At 46.1% G+C, this 21,442-nt stretch overlaps 1 protein-coding gene across 6 annotated transcripts in view; it reads left to right on the forward strand.

The window, feature by feature from the left end:
• NIPBL (NIPBL cohesin loading factor) overlaps positions 1 to 21,442 on the forward strand; it is a 2,053,700-nt gene that overhangs the window by 1,899,192 nt on the left and 133,066 nt on the right. For all 6 annotated transcript variants that reach the window (XM_069627143.1, XM_069627142.1, XM_069627145.1 and 3 more), the window contains one exon: positions 3,740 to 3,914. In XM_069627143.1, the coding sequence (XP_069483244.1) occupies positions 3,740 to 3,914 (175 nt within the window). The remainder of the gene's footprint in view (positions 1 to 3,739; positions 3,915 to 21,442) is intronic.

Below are 21,442 nucleotides of genomic sequence, written 5' to 3' on the forward strand. Positions count from 1 at the left end.
GTGGGAGCTCAACGTGGTGCTGACCAAGCTTATGGGACCTCCGTTCGAGCCTCTGCACTCAGCTCCGTTGAAGTTCTTGTCGTGGAAAACAGCGTTTCTTGTGGCCATCACCTCTGCACGACGGGTGGGAGAGATCCAGGCCCTTTCCTGCAAGCCCCCGTACTTGACTTTTCACGACACAAGGGTAGTGCTCAGGATGCACCCCTCCTTCATGCCCAAGGTGCCGTCGGACTTCCACCTAAACGAACCCTTGGTGTTGCCTGTTTTCTTCCCGTCGCCTTTGTCGCCGGCTGAAAGGACTTTGCACTCGCTGGATGTGGCTAGAGCGCTGAAGTTCCACGTGGACCGCACGAAGAGTTTTCGGAAGACGTCACAACTTTTTGTGAACTTTGGACCTGTCAATCAGGGGAAGGCTCTCTCGAAGGCTTGCATTTCCAGATGGCACTCCGGCTGTATCATGTACTGTCATCGATTGGCAAACCGACCGCTGCCTGGCCGTCCGAGAGCCCATTCCACCAGAGCGATCACAGCTACCACGGCGTTCCTATCTGGTGTGCCCTTGCTGGACATCTGCAGGGCTGCGACGTGGAGGTCGACGCACACCTTCACGAAATTCTACTGCGTCGACCGGGATTCCAGGGAGGAGTCCAGGGTCGGCCAGGCAGTGCTGCGCAACCTGTTCGCCTAAAGGTGAGCCTGGTGAGGAGGTAAGAATTGCTTAATGTTGAGTTTTGGATGTAATGCTTAATGTTGAGCCTTTGCCACCTCCCGTGGTTGTGCATGTGTGTACTGCTATGTATTCCTTTATTCATGAGCATGTGAATCCATGCCAGACCCCATGCTGGAGAAGGAACAAGTTACTTCCCTGTAACTGTTGTTCTCCAGCATGGGTCTGGCATGGATTCACATGCGAACCCTCCCACCTACCCCTCTGCGGCTCTTCACTTGGTCATACTGCCACTTCACGTGCTACCAAATCTGAAGATGGCTGCCAGAGGTGGGGTTTAGGGAGATGGCAGTCATTGGCTGTGGTCAGTATGACGCAGAGATCAGTGATTGGTTACTACTACGAAAGACAGATCAGAAACGAAACTGATACTGATTTTTCTTTACCGAGGAATCCCAGCCTGACGACGGGGAATATTCATGAGCATGTGAATCCATGCCAGACCCATGCTGGTGAACAACAGTTACAGGTAAGTAACTTGTTCCTTTCTCTTAATAGAGGTAGTGGTTAAAGAATATTCCAGGCACCTTTGAAACATTGTTTTCAAGTCATGAGATGTAACAGGAGACATCATGGAGTTTACTGGATTTAAACAGAGCTCTAATTCAGGTGTTGATGACACTGAGTCGGAGCTTACATCTATTGGAATGGATCGTAACTCTGGTTGAGCTTGATTCAAGAAAGTTTCACTTTTTAATACTTGCTTTGGAATCAGGGGAGCAAGTTCTGCCCATTCTGGGGCAGGCAATTCATCACACATTGCACCCCTTCTTAAGTTGTAAACGTGCAAGATCCACCTTTCTGTCACTTGTTATTTAGTCCAATTACAGAGAGCTCTTATATTGGGCATTTCTCAGATCTCCCAAAGCTCTGCTAAGCAGTCAAAAAGCACTAGCACACACCACGCCTCACACGCAAACCAGTGTTTGAAGGCTGATCAAGGAAATAAACACTCGCCAGCTCAAAGGGCTTTCACAAGCAGTGCCATGCAGTCACCAACAAGGCTTTTCCGCGTCTGTGGAAAAAGGGGAAAAAATGCTCTCTGGCTCAAAGGGCTTTCACAAGCAGTGCCCCGCAGTCACCATCAAGATACTTTGCAAGCAGTAATGCTCTCTGCGCAGATATGTAGAATAGCTGATAATTAACCAGCAGGCGCACCAGAGGTAAAGTAGCCTCTCAATGGAGAGGATCGTATCGACGACTTAAGATGTGATGCTCTATCCGGCAGGATATTTTCTTCCTGACTGCCTTTAGTACAGCAAGTATAATCAGTCAGAGTATTCGCTTCCCCGCAGAGCCACTGAACACTCTACCTCACTCCGCCCAGCACCGCATGGCCTTTTAACCCCAGAGAGTGTGACAAGCATCCGGACCATAGTAGCGCTCTTCCAACAGGATGAGGGACTCTGTGCTGCAGTTTTCTTGAGGATACTCAGCCTCACAGTTTCCAGTATCTTTTATAGTACTTGAAACTAGATTGTGATTGCTGTCTCCAAAGTATATTCCCAGTTCAGCACGGACATGAAGAACAGGTTTCTGGTCCCTTGCCCCCACAAGTCTGCAAGAACTTGAGTTGGTTGGCATCCATGACCAACCTCCTTGGGGGGCCACATTTCAACATGTATGGCCATCTGTCATTTTCATCATGGACGCAAGTCCTTCATAATCTTGCTGAAACACAGGCCCGTTTGGCATTGTGATCCTTCTCACCAACAATCCGAGATTCGACTGTCCACGACACAACCATACACTACATCAACCATTTTGGATGGTATGGAGTTGTTCAAACAGTGCAGGGAAGCTGTGCTACTTTGCTGTTGGGTTCTGAATGAACTGGGTCCTTTTCACTTAAGGTTAACCAACAATGTGAGTGGTAACTCAGGAGGGCATTAAAGGCTTCAATTGACAGACCTAAGCACACAATACAAAAATGTCAATATCGAATATTAACCCTTTATCAAAAGCTGTGCTACAAGGATACATCACACAACTGACAAATTAAACAAGTAACAAGATCTGTTAGGTAAGTTACAAGTGTCAGTAGTTTTCAGTGGTTGAGAATAGTTACAAGTATTTATCCATAGGAACAAACAGGACTAAGACAATAGGCCGCATCTGGATGTAGTTAAAGTGTACCAACTTTGTAAGGGAGTTGCAGTGGAGATTATCTATGGCCAGGAGTCAACGAGGGACCTCACTGGTAGATATCCTGATCCATTGCTGATGAAGTCCAGGAAGGAAGAATGCCAAGATGAAACCAGAGATCAAGAGGCAGACAGTTGAGGTCCAGTGTACTGGAGACATGTCTGCAGGTGGAATCCTTGTCATGGGAAGACACAAAGCAAACGGTTCGATTTCAGCACTGAGCTGGTTTCTGAGCACCTCCTTACTTGCTTGGCAGGTGATCGAACAGAGAATTTGATAGATTTTCATTTCAGGTTTAAGTATGCAGAATATAAAAGTTGCTAGCCTGCTGAAATTGGAACCTCATAGTCCACAGCTGGTGTGTTTGATTCTGAGCTATTTTCTAAGGTTAGTTCTTGTGGCTTGGAGGGTTTGTTGCTGAAGGCGCATGCTATGGGTATTTTGTATTACGATACTTCCCATGCAAGTCCCAGCACTATTTTACAGATAGACAGCAATGACACTGTGTGCTCTATAAGTTTTCTCAATGTTACTCACAGGATTGATTTTTCTAGCAGTAGCTGCTTTTCTATACATATATCTATGCTTCTACTTTACATTATTAATGCTACCTGAGAAACCTAGATGTATTTTCCTGATCTTCAAAGCAAAAATGGTTTGCATTATTTGAGTGGCGTTCCAGGATCCCTTCTCACCCACAAATACCATTTTTATAGTTTTGACTATGACAACTATGATTGATTACGAGTAAGTGTTACCCATTTAGCATTTCTGTTCACTTGTTACATGTAGCATGTTATTTTTTAGCTGAACATAAAAAGTATGGAAAACATTGCTGACATTCTTCGTGTTTTCTTCTCTCAACAGTAAAATTCAGAAATATTCTCCTTCTGAATCTGCAAAGGTGTATGATAAAACAATAAATCGGAAGGCAGGAGTCCACTTCGAACCTAAGCAAACTATGGACTTCTTGCGAAGCGATATGGCCCATACTGAGCTAGATGACACCATGAAGAGGATAATTGCAAAACAGTACCTAGATGTAAGTACTGACACAAAGTTCTGTTAGGATTTCTAGGGTCTCAAAACCTCAACACTGTTTCAAACTTCGTCATGTGACCTCCATCTCTGGTTCTGGAAAATCTCCAAATGGTAACGTTTTGCTGCCTGAATTTGCTCATAGGAGGGTGCATTTAGCCACAAATGACAACATCTTGACAATACTACCAGTTAAAATTAGGCCATCCAGTTATGTGTTTGTCTAAAATGTTGTACACAGCATAGTGATTTGTCTGCTGTATAGAAATGTAGGAGAGAGGTGTGATAGCAAATTCGGAAGATGGGTCCTACAGTAGAAAAGGAAAACTATAATTCTTGAATTATAATCGCAAAACTTTGAGAAATATTTTTTCTTTTGAAAATCTATAAAATAAGCATTTAAACATGTATTCACTTAATTTGGAATATCAAAATACATTGCCAACCAAATCCCTAAAATAATAATTCACAAAGGTACTCCGGACCTCTGTCTAGTTAATTGCACAGAGAGGAAGATCAAGGAAATGATCCCTACACTGCTGCGTGTGTAAACCGGCATCTCGATAGTTGCTTATTAACTTGGTGCTTTAAGTTGAATAGTCTGTTTTTTAAGTTTTTTTAGCTTGAAAGTGGTGAAGAGTTTAGTGTTTGAGAAGCATTGTTTGCTTCATAAGTGACATCAGTAATCCACCACAGAAATAAAAGGAAATGCAACTTGCAACGCCTAACTCTGCAACACCCTGATATGATACATGAGCATAGTACAATAATGAGGGGGAGTGCCATTAGCATTTTTAGACATTTTTTGTTAACCCTTCTAGCGACTGATGGCCATACAAGTTAATAATGGGGCCCTAAAAGCTTTACTTTAATGGTGTATTCCTATTAGTTTATTATAATTGTATTATAATACACAGGTTTAAGTTAAGTCAATACTGATAAATGTATTCTTACAGGCATTCTCACATGTCCCATTATTACTTTGGTTTGTATCTCCACCTCAACACATTTCATTCCGAGTGGATTTTATTCACACCCTTATGGGGATTTTACAAATGTCCACTGTTGAGGGACTGGGGTATCAACCTGGTCATGGTAGGCAGCTATTCCTGATTCAGTAGTAGCTGGCAGAGCAGTCAAGGCTCCACTTTCAGGAATGAGAGGGGTGGTAGTAAACTACATTTTATACTCAAACATAGAATAAAAGGAATATCCACTCGGTATACTACAGAAAATTACAGGATCCACGATCGTAACCCTGTAGTTATGGTTAAGTTGTCTTTCCCATAGGTAGAGCAGTTTTTGGGCGTATATAACTTTGGCGCTGTTTGAATCCTCGTGAATCTTTGGATAAAAATTATAGAGCTGACTCTGAAGTGCTTTTGCAAAGTTTCATGCAGTTTCGATAAGGGGGCACAACCTATGAAATCTGGATAGACATCAATGGAAAAACATTTGCTCACAGCTGCAACCCAAACCGCTGGACGGATTAGCACCAAACCTGCACGAGGAGCAGCAGCCTGGCCTCGAAAGCATGCTTTTGCAAATTTGGTTCTAATTGGTCCAGTACATTTTCTAAAAATGCTCAAAAACTAGGCAAAAAGATCTCCATCTGGTCCGCGGTCTCACTTCTTGGTTCAGTGTACGTGGATGCCTGAAGACAAATCGCAGAGCCGCGTAAAGTTTGTGGGCATTGTAAGCAGCTGCTGAATGGTCAATTGAGAAATGTGAGGTGCATCAAAACTCTGAAAACAAGCGCCATGTTGGATGTGCCAAGTAAGCCCGTAGTTTGTGAACATTGCAGAAAAAACATATTAAAAAATGCAACATTGCACTTATCAAACAAATTAAACCATCTCTGGGGAGGTGATGGGTGGTGAGGAGTGCAATATCATATTTTCAGAAGAGGCCAAACATCAGCTGTTTTTTCTTTTCCGACGTCCACGAACATCTCCTGTTCGGGGACATTGCTGTGATGTGATGTTCACGGAATTGACAAATGTTAGAGGACACTCATGCATATATTACAGGGTCTACGACAGTGACCCTGTAGTTTTGGTCAAGTTGTCTTTCCGATAGAGCAGTTTTTGCGCGGTTTATCACTTTGGCGTCGTTCAACGAATCCTCACGAAACTTTGCAAAAAAGAATTATAGACACAACATTTTTGGATACGTGATGTGCGTTCTGTAAAGGTGGGTGGCAAAGTTATAAAGGGGTCACAAAATCTTTCATATCATGAAAGGAAAAAATGTTGCTTGTGGCTACAGCTGAAACCGCTGGACAGATTTGCTCTAAACCTGCATGATGAGCAGCAGCCTGGCCCCAAAAGCGTCTTTCATGTCCTGGGTGTTAGTCTGAGCAGTGTATGATATAGGTTATTTATAACGTGCTTAATACCGTTTCTAAGCACGGAGCCGGGGATCGAACCTGTGTTGCTCCGTTTTTTCTTGCTTCCAAGGCGAGCATGTTGCCGCTGAGCTATCCTCCCGAGCTCTTTGGCAGGGGCGCGAGTTATGGTTGCATAGCTTACCACAATTGGCTAATTTCTTTGGGTTTTCGATATTGCACTGCAACCAGAACGTCTGTTTAGCAATGTTTTTTCTCTGAATTTGAAAAGTTTTAATTGGAGTAACTGAATGCTTAACATCCCTTTAACAATTATTTGTTTTCTGAATATACTGTTTATATAAAGGCATGCATAAAAGAAAGTTCCACATTAATGTTAAGTGCTTAAAATTAGAAATAGTTTTCTAAACAGTATGAAGGCATGATCCTCATCGCGCCGGCGCGGCCGAGGCACGTCTGCTACTCGGACCTACTCCATTTGTCAGTGGCTCCGGCCATCCAACTGCCCCGACTTCCCAACCTCTCCAGAGAAGATGGATCAATCCTGCAACATGACCAAGCGTCACTGAGCCGCCCGGCCTGGCTCCTGCAACCCTAGAATTTGGACACTATTCCCTGCCGTTAGAATGCAAGAAGATCCTGGCCAAAGCCAGGGCTCCCTCATTGTTTTGCTACAGGCACCAGTGGAAGCGCCTAATGGTAAGGCGCCGGGCGCAGAAGATCATGCCGCTGCGTTTAACTGCTTCTCCCGTACCTGCTCTCACTGGCCTTGCTCATGCATCCATCAAGGATCAATCAGGGCAAGCTCTCCCTGTGTTTGCACCGGCTTGTTAATGAGCTTATCAAGGGTCTCTTCAGGACTTTCCCACCGCTGAGTGTTTCCACCCCAGCATGGGAACTGAACATGGTCCTGTCTAAGCACATGGGGCCTCGTTTTGAACCAATTCATCGTGCTCCTTTGAAGTTTCTGTCGTGGAAGACCACTTTCCTGCTGGTCGATCACCTCAGCCAGACGGATCTGGGAGATTCAGGCACTCTCCTGTAAGAAGGCCGTATTTGTCCTTCAATGCCACTAAAGTGGTTCTGCAAACTCACCCTACATTCATGCCGAAGGTTCCATCGGACTTTCACTTCAATGATCTTTTTGAGTCTACCAGTTTTCTTTTCAACCCATTCTTTGCCTGCTGAAAGGCCGTTGCATTCGCTGAACGTTAGTCGTTCCCTGAAGTTCTCCATGGCACGCACGAAAGACTTTCGGAAGAAGTCTCAGCGTTTGACAATTTTGGGCCAGTGGGACACGGGAAGGCCCTATCTAAGCGTTCCATCTCCAGATGGCTCTTGTTGGGGAGAATTCTCAGAAATGTGCTAATTCCTTTGGAGACCCCTAGATCTTTTGCTGGACTTTAGGACTTTTAATGTTTATCCTGAAGAGAGTGAGACTTTATTTCCCACTCTCTCATGCATATTATTTTGGTTTGAACTGTGTTTTTGTTTTTGGAGTCTGACAAACTCCATAGGCATCATATTTTTATATTGATTTCCCAAAGGTTTAAATACCTTCTCTTGGTTAAACTACTGTTTCAAAGAGCAGTAAAGTGAAATGTACTTTACTTACATTTGTATCTTAATAGACCCAGCACACACTATCTTACAATAGGTGCTGGAGGGGTTACTTAGTATCCCCTTCGTTTATCTTTTCATGTAACATTTTTATGTTACCCTTTGTACAATTAATGGCTGGTGGCAGTGGTTTACTTTTTCCTACCATTGTGTTTTTACCCCGGGCTGCAATTGCAGCTGCAGTAAGGCACCCAAGGGTGCCCATTTGGTCAAAATGGCCCGGTCTTCTTTTTTCGCTATTTTTTGTTGGAAAGGTCCTTCTTGAGATTTACTCTACCCGCCAAACCAGGTTTGGTCCCTTTGTTTGATTTGTCTTTGGTGGGATTCGCTAGTAAAGCCCACCTCAGGCTACAGGGAGACTGGCAAGGCAGGAAGCGATGGAGGTGCCTGAAACTCCCTGTGCTTAGTCGTCTTGGTTACAGGAATGCACCCAAAGGTGATTGGCTAGCTGGCTGTTCTTGGAAGACAGCCAGCCTGCTGTGTGAGTGACAGCTAGGCTGCAAATGAATGGGAGAGACTTGCATAAAAGGCGAGGTCTTTTGCAAGGAAGGCAGAGTCGACCACTGGATGAAAGAATCCAAAGAAGAACTTGCTGCAACTCTTGGACTGTTGGTTTGGCCGGTGAAGTCCTGCTGCAGTGCTGAAGCTCTGAATTCGCCTCGACTAGAGAAGCCCTGCAATGACGACTTCTCCACTTGGGTTGGTGGTACCAATCGACCCCAAGACGAACTTGACTGGAAACCCTCTCTCTGCTGGCTGTACTTCCATTGCTGCTGCAGGAACCGAGTGCCAGTGGACATTAACACCAGAATCAAGTGCATTGTTTTTAAGCTGGACTGAGTGTTATACTGGACCCACAGAATACAACTTCAATGAGGAAATAACAAAAGGCTTACCGGGACGGCAATGGTCCTGGTGTGAATGACGACCTTTGATGTAGTAAGACCTTCCTAATGATCAACCCCACCAGCTGAGAGGAACCTAAAGCTAGTGCAGTGAATCACTGGAAGGGCGTGGCATTCCCTATTACAGGAAAAACCAGTGTTGTAGTCCTGCAAGGAAGGAAGGAAGGAAGGAAGGAAGGAAGGAAGGAAGGAAGGAAGGAAGGAAGGAAGGAAGGAAGGAAGGAAGGAAGGAAGGAAGGAAGGAAGGAAGGAAGGAAGGAAGGAAGGAAGGAAGGAAGGCAGCTAGTGATGCAGTGTAAATGTTCACTTGATGTATGCAGTAACATCAGGTGTTGTAGCCATGTAGTGTGAACTGTAACTGGCGTTATGAGCAATCGCTGGAGCAGCACAGGTGAAATTGCCCTTTCTTCGTTCTGCAGCGGGGAAACCGCGCTGAAAATGGGCAGATTGAAGCCAGGTGACTGAAGTGCTTGTTGTTTGTACTGAAGACGCTGATAACGGGTGGTCAGCCGTGGAAGTCAGTTGGCCGATAGCAGAAAGCTGAGAAAACCTTGTGCTGGTGCTGCGTCTGAAGAAGTTGCTGATGCTGGAAAATCACAGCGGGACGTGCTGCTGTGTGCGAAGGGTAATTAGATTCCGCCAAAAGTAACTGAGTTAAAATGCCGGATAGAACGGCTGAAGAAACTGAGAATGATCTGGCATGGAAAAACTGGAGCTTCAAAATGGAAAATATACTAATCAGAAGCACAGGGCTCATTCACTGCGGTGCTTAAGTGGGGACAGCCACGCCCCCCAAACCATGTGATATGAACTCTCGTAACATGCGAGTCCTGGTAATCAAAACTTGACATTGATAGCGGCCTCGCAGCACTAGCGCCATCTCCATGGGAACCTCCCAGAGAGAGTGCAGCAAGAATAGAACTGTCTGGCAGCCGTTCTACGTGCAAAGTGCTGTTTGGATTGGAATGCATTTATTCTCCTGGCAGGAGAATGCACAGAAGCAGTTGGAGCTAATCTGGCAGGCATGATACAGAGCTCCAGGAAGATCCTCCGAACTCCCTCGAAGCCTGAGCCACCTCAACAGTGTGCTGGACCCCAGAAGCAAGGAAAGCCTACAGGGGTCCAAGAACCGTGGTGGTGCTATTCGCAAGAATCTGAAACCGCAAAGTGTCGCTGATCTGAAGTTTGCCCATTGCTGCCACTGACCTTTGAATCGTAGTGCAGGAGTCCCCAGACGTCCTCCCTCTTGTACCCATGACTGAGGCCCAGGAACAACCGGATATGCCAGACTACAACAGGAACAGAAGCCAGCTGGAACCAATTTCTTCAGACCTAAAATACTGTGAACTAAGAGGTACTTACCTCTTGTTGTGTATCATTGCTTGCTCTCAGTTGAGACTTGCCTTGGCTGCCTGTTGCTTGCAGCTTTGCCCCTCACAAGCCCCAACAGTGATTTCTTTTTCTACAAAACTCTCTATAACATTGTGCAAGACCTTTTACTTACCTTCAAGAAGTTTTTCAGCTCCCCTAGACTTTGCTCAAGTGACATTGGTTGTCCCAGCTCCCGGGAAGACTCTTCTGACCTCTGACTTTGTGTTTTGATCTGTCCCGCCAAAATGTCATACATGCTTTACTTGTATAGTTGGGGAAAGGGTTAATCTACATTGCATTGGGGGGTTCAAAAGTGCTTACCTGTTTGGGAAACTTGTTAACCATTGGTTCCTTCCCTAACCCTTTTCCTTTTTGACACTAAGCTCAGTATTGCTCTAAATGTACCAGTGATATATCAATGTCCACAGTGTCCTAGTTATTGAAGGCCCCTCAGGGTGTAGGAAGTGTCTGTGTGCCATCCCAAAGGGTGATTTACTGAAACTGAGAGAGTGTATTTTTAAAGTATATTTAAGTGTTACATATTTGTTTCCTTCTAAAGAAGGCTTATTCAAACTGACTGTTTAAATTAATAAATAATTATTTAATCAAGAAACCTTGAGTGGAAGTGTTATTTGGATACTTGTCAATGTGAACCTCTATGTTGCAATCCTACAGCTCACATTGACCCCACTTGAGATAAGCTTGGCTGCTCAGTCCCTCTACCTACTTGTGTAGTATACGCTTATACCACAGGTTGGGTTAACTAGTGCCAAGAGGACAAGGCTGGTGTAGTCTCCCACAGGGTACTGCTTACAATCTTGCCTAACAGCTCTCCAGCTGCTTCCAGGCCGGCTGAGAGCCCACTCCACCAGAGCCATTGCAGCGACGACTGCGTTAGTCTCTGGTTTTACCCTGCTTGTCAAATGCAGGCTGCTACATGGAGGTTCTTGCCACACCTTCACGAAATTCTACTGCATCGACAGGGATTCAAGGGAGGAGTCCCTGGTCGGCCGAGCGATGCTATGCAAAGGGTTTGTTTGAGGCGGGTCTGTTTCAGGGGTAAGTGTATTGCTTATGTGAACCTTGCAACCTCCCGTTGTTGTGCAAGTGTACTGCTGTATAATCATATTCATGAGCATGGGAATCCATGAAGGACTCCATGCTGGAGAAGGAGCTAGTTACTTACCTGTAACTCTTGTTCTCCATGGGACTTGCATGGATTCACATGAAAACCCTCCCCCTTTACCTCTCTGGCTCTTCTTGGTTCATACTGCCACTTCACGTGCACTGCCAAATCTGAAGATGGCCACCATTGTGGAGCTTAGGAGGACACGTGTCATTGGCTGGCAGTATGACCCAAAGGACACTGATAGACTATAGAGGTGACGACCAGTTTAAGTATTAAGCTAAACTGCTTTCTGTTTATCGAGGATTCCCAACTTCACGACTGGGAATATTCCTCAAGACCCATGCTGAAGAACAAGAGTTACAGGTAACTAGGTCCTTTGTTCGACTGGTCGAACATGTACTTTTATGGAAATGGTTAATGTATTCACAAAGTGAACATTTGTTACTGTTTTTGTTTAGAAAAGGAGCACATCTGAAAAGCGCAATGAAAACTATTTTTGGGAGGGCTGTTGGAATTTTCCTAAAGTACCAATTGGAGGGAAGGCTTTAGTAAGCTATCCCAGTGGTTTGTAGATCCCCCAACTCTTAGTATCAGTCTGTAATACTGCTGGAAACTTGGTAGATGGCAGAGAATTCAGGCTCATCATAAGAGCTGTAGGCAAGTACACTGAACCTAGTTAATAATGCACATCAAAGAAACACACATAAATGTATATTAAAATATAGATGTATTATCTTTACATAAGAATCACTTCAAATTACTTGGCACAATAAACCAAAACACTTGAACACTTTAGAATACTTTTTTTTCGAAGACCACTGCTTAGTTTGTAGTTGCTTGCGGTTACTTTTGTTACAGCTTTTGACAGTAATGACAGTTGTATCGTATTTTCCGTAATAATATGCGCTCGCGAATCTTATCAGCAATACGCATAATAATTCACTCTGTATACACATATAAGATAGTGACTTTTGGGATGGAAAATTGTTGGTTATTGCAACACTAGCAGTTCTTAAGGTGTTATAGGCAGTTTCTTCGCACAGCATGTCTTTTAAGGTCCAAAACGCAACCCGGGCTAAAGGCAGTTCAGAGAGGGCTTAAATTCTCGACAAGCATCAGAATACGAAAGATCCTGTGGATAAGTCTCTAAGATGCAAGAGAACACAATCAACGTTGGAGACCCTATTAAAGGACTCGCTTAAAGGGACACAAGCAGTGACTTCAGTCGGAGGTAAGGGGGAAGTACCCTGGACACCTCATGGTGCACTCCAATGCTCTTGGTTGACTTCACGGATAAGATGAGCAATACCTTTCTCCTCACAGTACCTTAGGTTAGAAGAAAAGATTATGGCTGGATTCTCATCGATGCGGCAGAGCTGGACCAGACCTCCGGATTCCTTTATCTGATGACGAAAGGCAGACAATGGAGGGGATCTCTCAGCAGCAGTCGCACGAGAGGACCTCTGGCATGGCTTTCAGCAACTTATCTGGTCACTGAGGTTTTGGCGCCTTTTCTGCAGCACACCAAAGGACTTGATTCACCCGGTAAATCTTCTTCACATCTCACAGTCCCACACTCTGCTGAGGAGGTCTAGCCGAGTTGGATCAGATCTTACCTTTATCACTACATGTACCAGAATCCTTTGAGACTGAAATCAAGAACTAATTAGCAGCACCTGAAAAGGTTTCAGCCTCCCTGAAGAATGTTTGAGACCGGAAAATACTAGCAGGAGAAAATCAACAGAGGAATTGGAACTGCAACACATGGGATGCAACCCTGTTATAATTGCATCATGGGATTCAACCCTGTTACTACTGCATGTTTTTGGGATTTAACCCAGTTACTATTTGCATTAAGAATTTTTGACTGGGAACTAGAGTGCGCGCCTGACCTACTTTTTTCATGCTGTGGAAAGGGGTGGTGGAGCTAGTTCACCAATGGCTCCGGGGCTCCCGAGTCTACCCAGATACTTTCTGGTCAGAATGAAGACAGGGGGCTGGAGGCCCATCCTGGACCTACGACGTCTGAACAAATACCTAAAGTCCCAAAAGTTCAGGATGGTCACGTTGCAACAGGTGCTCGGCCAACTGGAAAAAGGAGACTTCTTGACATCGTTGGACCTGGATGACGCCTATTTCCACGTCCCCATTCACAAGAAACATCTACGTTTCGCGGTGCAGGGACAGCACTACCAAATCAAGGCCCTACCTTTCGGCTTGAAGTCGGCCCCCAGAGTGTTCACGAAATGTCTGGAACCAGTGGCAGATCATCTGCGTCTACAGGGCATACACTTATACCTGGACGACTGGCTGATACTCTCCTGCGAGCTGGCCGACGAACACAGAGACGACCGTCTGGCTACTGACGGATCTGGGATTCTCCGTCAACTATCTGAAGTCCTGCTAAACGCCATCGCAGAACGCGCTGTTCTAGGTGCCAGACTCAATACAGTGTCTTGCATGGCATCCCACTCGGAGGAGACAATGGCAGTCACTCTAGGAAAGGTGCAACGGCCAAAGCGTTCCATCAGGCAATAGGATGGTGGGGCTTCTGCTCTAACATCGCCCAAGGCACAGGCTTTCAAAACCCCCCCCATACCAGGAGACGGTCACCACAGACACCTCCCTGGAAGGTTTGGGAGCACACACCAGACGTCTGCATGCCAGAGGCATGTGGCTGCTGAATCAGAGGGATCTTCATATCCACATCCTGGAGCTACAGGATATTGATATGAAGCTCTCATCTGCCTCCAACTCCCTCCGGGTCAGTCGCTTCTCCAAGCAATGAGTTGGTGGTAGATCTTTCTTCAGCTGGGGCCTCACTCTGGAACAGCCTCCCGCCTCTCTGAAAATTGAGGAGAACCATCTCCGGTTCCGGAAGCACCCCAAGACCTTCCTCTTTGCTTCTGCTTTCTCTCCTGCTCTCCCCTGCTGAACTCCTAACTGAAACTGCACTGGTCACCTGGCTACCCTTTGTTCTCAGGCCCAGGTCCCCTCCCCACCAGTTGCACACCTGCACTGCCCCCCTGGCAACCATTGCACTCTGGCGCTGTTTCTGTATCCCTGCAGTCCACTACCAGCACTTGACACCTGATGTCTGCACTTACCCTTATTTATTGTTGTTTATTTACTGTTTATCCAATGTACTGCACTTCCCCTACCCTGCACTTGCGCGATCTGAATGTCACATGGCCTAGTAAGATCGCTGTCTGTCTTCCCTCTGTTCCCCCCTGCCTCGTCGCACCTTGAAACACTTGCGTATAGGTGCGTTATCAATGCCATATCATATCATACAGCAGTGTTCTGGGCCCTCAAGCCGTTCCTCATGTCTTCTGAAAGGCAAGGTGGTGAGGCTCTTCACGGACAACACCACCACCACCACCATGTTTTACATCAGGAAGCTGGGCCCTCTATCCCTGGCGTTCCCCAAGGAAGTGCAGGGTTTGTGTCACTGGGCCGTCGGCAAGGGGGATGTTTCTCGTCCCTCTCCACCTGGCGGGAGTAGAGAACCCCATTGCAGACACTCTCAGCAGGGAACTACACTCCTGCAACGAGTGGGAGTTTTGGCAGGATCAGGTGGACCACCTATTCGTCAAATGGGCAAACCCCAGATTGATCTGTTTGCGAATGGCAGCAAACTCCAAATGCTGGAAGTTTGCCAGCAGCTTTCACCAGCCAAGGAGCTTGGGGGACGCATTCCTCTTCCCGTGGGAAGGGCGGTTTCTGTACAAGTTTCCTCCGTTCCCTCTCCCGCTATGAATCATCAACACACTCGGGCAGTGTCAATGCAAGATAATACTCATTGCCCTGGCGTGGCAGAGGCATATCTGGTATCCGGCCCTTCTCAGCCTGTCAACGTCGCCTCCAGTGGTTCCGGACCTTTTCCCAGAGATGAAGGTGCAATCTTTCATCACGACCCAGGATCACTGAACCTGAGGGCTTGGCTCCTGTAGCCTTAGAGTTTTGTGGGTATGAGTTGTCTGCGGACTCCAGGGAGGCCCTCGCCAAGGCCAGGGCGTCGTCTACCTTGAAGTCCTACGGTCACAAGTGAAAGCGTCTCGCTACGTGGTGCCGGTCGCAGAAGATTACATCTCTGAGGATCACGGCCCCACAGATCCTTCCGTCCTTGGCCAAGGCCGGATTGGCGCATGCCTCAATCAAGGTGCATCTGGCGGCTATCTCCTGCTACACCAGGTCCCCAGAAAGATCTTCACTTTGGTCCCACCGACTCATCAACGAGTTTCTCAAAGCACTTTTCTGAGCTTTCCCGCCTTGAAGACTCCTGCCCCGGCATGGGAACTCAATGTGGTTCTGACGAGACTCATGGGGGACCCCCTTCGAGCCTATGCATCAGGCCCCACTCAAGTTTCTCTCATGGAAAACAGCCTTCCTTGTGGCCATCACCTCTGCCAGAAGGGTAAATGAGATCAAGACCCTATCCTGCAAGCAACTGTACCTGACTTTCCACAAATCGAGGGTAGTGCTGCGTATGCACACCTCTTTCATGCTGAAGATTCCGTCGGAATTCCACCTCAACAACAAGCCTTTGGTGTTAGCTGCTTTTTCCCCAAAACCTTTGTTGCCTGCAGAAAGAGCCTTGGACTCACTGGACCTTACTTTTGCTCTGAAGTTCTCTGACACGCACAAAGAGTTTTCGGAAGACTTCACAATGGTTCGTGAACATTGGTCCTGTGAACCAAGGGCAGGCCTTGTCCAAGGCTTCCATTTTCAAGGTGGCTGTCCGGCTGCATCATACACTGTCATCGTTTGACGAACCGACCACTGCCTGTCCGTCTGAGAGCCCACTCCACCACAGCGATCGCTGCGACGACAGCCTTCCTGTCTGGTGTGCCCCTGCTGGACATCTGTAGGGCTGCTACATGGAGGTCCATGCACACCTTCACGAAGTTCTACTCCGTCGACGGGGATTCCAGGAAGAAATCCAGAGTCTGCCAAGCAATACTACGCAACCTGTTCGCTTGAGGTGAGCATGTTCCAGAGGTAATATTTGCTTCTGTTGAGCCTTGCCATCTGCCGTGGTTATGTTACGTACTGAGCATGTGAATCCATACTGAAGAAGGTTTAAGTTACTTACCTGTAACTATTGTTCTCCAGCATGGGTCTGGCATGGATTCCCATGCAAACCCTCCCTCCGGCACCTCTGCGGCTCTTCTTGGTCATACTGCCACTTCACGTGCTACCAAATCTGAAGATGCTACCAGAGGAGGGGCATCGGGTGAGGACTGTTATTGGATGGGGGCAGTATGACCCAGAGGACACTGATTGGTGTAGAGGAGAAATTAGCTTTTAAGTTAAACTCTTTTTTCTTTTACCAAGGATTACCAGCCTGGCGACAGGGAATATTCATGAGCATTTGAATCCATGCCAGACCCATGCTGGAGAATAAGAGTTACAGGTAAGAAACTGAAGCCATATGAAAGGTGCATACTTTCATATTTCAATGTTCGCAGAAAATATCTGCAATTCCAGATTGCGGGAGTATATTAACAGGTCAAGATGCTCCCCTTCGGAATCGCCTCTGCCCCAAGAGTGTTTACAAAGATGTTTGTAGTAGTGGCAGCACACCTCTGCAGAGGTCAATCCCTGAGTACCCTTATCTAGACTACTGGTTAAATAACCGAGGAGTCTCCTGAAATCTGCAAATGCAACACCCCAGAAACGATCAACCACGTTTTCCAATTGGCATTCTCTATCAACGGCAAAATATCAAGCCTTGTTCCCAGCAAAATAAAACTATTTCTGGAGGCCATCTTAAAGACAGAGGAGGAGCTGTCTTGCCCGTCAAACGATAGAATACAAAACATGCTGTTGAAAGTACCTCATTACAAATCCGGTCACCAGATAACTGTACGCAAAGCAATGCGCTTGCTCGGGATGATGGCCTCATGCATACACTTGCTTCCACACGTACGTGCCCAATACAGGAGTGGTTAGCGAAACAATGGTCTCAGGCAAGCGGTCAGTCGATCTAGTGGTTGTTTTGCCAACCCTGGTACAAGCTCTTCGCTGGTGGCCCAAGGACAACCTGCTAAAAGGAAAAGCCTTTGTCATTCCACCAACACAAGCGATCCTAGCTACAGACGCCTCACTCGCCGGATGGGTAGCTCACTTCCTCTACAACACAGCCCACGGCCAGTGTACGTGCACCACAGCCAAAAATCACATAACTTTAGGCAGTTCTCAAAGCTCTACAAGCTTTGCAGCAACATCTTACAGGTCAAACAGTGCAATTCCTCACAGACTGCACACTGATATGTTCTACATAAACCAGCATGGAGGCACAAGCCAGTCTCTGGAAATCGACCCTCAAGCAGAACATGTTCCTAACCTCGCAACACGTTCCAGCGGAAATCCATGCTCTGGCTGATGCCGCCTACCAGAGGAATACGAGTGGCAACTCAACAGATATTCTAGATGGAATCTTCTCTCAATGGGGTCATCCCCCCATTAGACTTGTTCTCCACAAGCCTAAACACGCAATGCCCAGACTTCGCGTCCAGGATTCCCCAAATGTGCCTATGCTTCCCCCCCCCCCTGACACCACTCCTGAGCAGAAGAGGCACCAGGAACAAGCTACTCTAATCCTGGTTGCTCCCATGTGAGGGGGAACGGTGGGGGTGGGGGGGGCAAACCCTGGTTTCCACATCTGCCCCAACTGGCAATGTGCAATTCGATCAAGCTCCGATGCCCCTACAACATGTGATCACAGCACAAAGGGGCATCTCTCCATCCCTGGCCTCAATCTATGAACTTGGCAGCCTGGCACCTGAAGTCCTAGAGTTCGGTTATTTAAATCTTACACAACGGTGTATGGATATCCTAAAAGAAGCACGAAAACCCAACACCAGACATTTTCTACGTCAACAAGTGAAAAAGGTTTGTGATATGGTTCAGGTCGCAATCCATAAATACGATTTGAATGTTCTCCGGCCAACATTCTGCATTACATGCTTTACCTACTAGACTCCGGCCTCATATTTAACTCCATAAAGGTGCACCTGGCAGCTCTGTCTGCTTACACCACTTCACAGAGCAAGGTGTCCTTGTGGAAAGTTCCAGTTGTTAAGGCCTTCATGGAAGGGGTAAATAAGCTATACACCTCATTTTTCTTTTTTCTGAAAATGTCTTTATTAACACATGGCAGTACATAACATATCACAATACAGTATATTTGGCATTGTAGGCGGTAAGTCCACAGGGGCACAAATGGGGGGACTCGGGGGACAATGACTGGGGGGGGTGGGGACAAGCTAGGAGGAGGGATCTAAATGTTGTTGTCTCCAAACTCATGGGTCCACCCTTTGAACCTATGCACAAGGCCAGCCTAAAACACTTGAACTAAAAACTGCATTCCTGGTAGCCATCACCTCCATCAGACGAGTCAGTGAGCTACAGGCATTAGCGGAAAGACGCCTTTATACACTAGACGCACAGAGGTCAGTCTTGTACTATGTGAACAAAACTAGCCCCTAAGGAAAACAGACCAGCTCTTTCTTTCAATAGCACCTGGTAGAGAAGGCGATCATCTCTAAAAACACCATCTCCAGATGGATAATCAAATGCATACAACTCTATTCCCTATCCAAAAGAGCTTTACCTTTCACTCCCAGGGCTCACTCTACCAGAGGTATAGAGCTACCTTAGCCTTCATTGCAAACGTCCCCCAAAATGCCATTTGCAAGCCAGATACATGGAGTTCCATTCATACCTTCACACAGCATTATTGCATTGACACTCACTCTAAAGCAGATTCACAGGTGGTACAAGTGGTTTAAAAACATCTATTTGCTGCTGTACCTTCTCACATCCCACCTCCTTCTCCAAATACTGCTAGCTAATCTATGCGTAGCATGTGATCTAAGCAGATCCACAAGCCTCCGAAGGGATACGTTACTCAACGTAATCCTCGTTTCTGATGCATGTATCTGCTTAGATTCACATGGGCAGCATAGTCCGACATCTAGTGGTAGTCGCAGAGTATTACAAGATTTGTTTTTCTTAAACTTGAAAAAGAACGTCGACTTGGCGTGTTAGTAATACTGTCCCTAGTGTGACGTCTACTGTTCCCTTGGACCTTCACGCATGGGGGTACCTAAGATTGTTTGTTTCTGACATGAGGTTGAATGAAGTGTAGCGCAAGTACAGATGTGATAAAGCAGAAGCAGTTATAGGCCAGAAAAACCTCTATGCGCCTTCGATTCCAGAGCAGAGGAAGACTGGCAGCATGTGAATCTAAGCAGATGCAAGCATCAGAAATACGATGAATAGTGTATCCCTTCTAAGCTATTATTGGCCAAGAGGAGTGTAGTTATGAAACCAAAACAGCATATGCAACTATAGTGTACCCTAACTTGAGACAAAAATACACCTGGGGTCCATATACTGCATATTTACTGTCAATTGGCAATAGTGCATCTGTTGAATCTGAACAGCTGTCTAGGTGATGAGTCCAATGATACTCCGTTTTCTTAACTCCATGGGTGTAATTATGTTTGATTGGGGGCAAGGGTGGGGGGGGGGGTGTTGTCTGTGAGGGAAACATGCATTATTTGTTTCATAGGGATCTCCCGTTCATGAGGCTTATGTATTTTAGAGATCGATTGCGTCTATCGCTACTATTGGCCAAGAAGTGCATGTCAATTGTTTGGGGTAAGGTACGTGCACCCGCATTCGATCGGTGAATGTCTGACATATATCGTCATGAAAATGAGACGAATTCTGGAACAGTAGTACAACCAGGCTTGAGGCTGATGGACAATAATGGTCTGTATAGTGCATATTTACAAACATTCAGCAGTGGTGCATTTGTGGGATCTGATCAGTGATCCAACTGGTAAGTCCGGAGACATTCCTTGTACTTTTCTCCTTGATTGTATTGTTGCTTATGGCTGGGGGTGTTGTTGTCTGTAAAGGAAATGTGTGTTGTTTGTTTCATTTATGTTTAAATAAACAATTTAAAAAAAAATTAAATGCATAGGCCGACATCTACTGGTAGTCATGGAGAATTGCATGACTTGTTTTCGAAATTCGAAAAGGGACGGCGACTGGGCATGTTTGCAATGCTATCCCTTGTGTGACGTGTACACTACCCATGAGCCTTCACGCGTCAGTCCATCCGATTTCTGCCATTGTGTCGTCGCTTTTTGCAGAGTTTCCTGGATAATGCCATTTATTATGAAGTCATATTATTACAGTAGCAGTTCAAATCTTTGTTCGCCCATCCTTTCCACGACCAGTTTTCAGTGGCTTTCGATGAATGGCTCCAGCTCCATTCTTCGACGGGAAATCTTCGGCTCTCGATGACCGTTTACTTCGGCTTGCACCAGGCCCCGGCCTGTTACAATAGAAAGAGTGGGGAGTGGTCATTTATTCTAGCACTTAGAGAGTGCATTTTACTCTTTCTCCACTTTCCATTAATTGTCAGCCTTTTAAATGTGGCCTCTCCTGTAACGGTAAACATCTCTGAAAGGACATGCAGTGTGTGCAATCATTGTCTCCCTAGAGAGCACGCAGAGAAAAACTCTAACTTGTGTAAGCTCTTCAAACCCAAAATATTTAAGTACTACCGCATAAAACGTTGGCCTGCCCATGCCATGCAGGCAGTAGCGTCCATCGATGTGGCGGGCTCTGAAGTGTCCGACGATCGAGGCAGCTATGGTGCACATAGTGATGCCGAATTTGATAGGGGTTCTGCTGGTTCCCACATGCTAGTGCCAGTCTCTGGTGAGCAGGCTAGAGGCTCTGTGATGGAGACCACACTCGTCAACAAAACTACCCACGTACGTTACACTAAATAACACCTAGCTGTCCGTCGACCTCATCTTCAGACAAACACGGCCATACAGTGTTGAAAGAAAGTGGGGAAACCCTTTTCTACCTCCAAGCATCTTTTGTCCGCTGGGCCCTTTCTGTCACGATCACTGCATAACAAAACTTCTAAACGGACTATGATTAAAACGATAACCGACAATGCTCCAAAAAATGTCTTTCTTTCACATGCTGAAAAACAAGCGCCGAAATCTAAACACTCGACGCAAGGTTACGGTACATCGAAAATGCAGCAATTGCATTTTTAAAACATGTCCCAAACACTTTTGAAGATTAACTCGTCAAAATATTTAAATATTTAGAGCTCAGTG

This window comes from Ambystoma mexicanum, chromosome 6p (assembly GCF_040938575.1).
Source record: "Ambystoma mexicanum isolate Mex_15411 chromosome 6p, UKY_AmexF1_1, whole genome shotgun sequence".
Taxonomy (NCBI): domain Eukaryota; kingdom Metazoa; phylum Chordata; class Amphibia; order Caudata; family Ambystomatidae; genus Ambystoma; species Ambystoma mexicanum.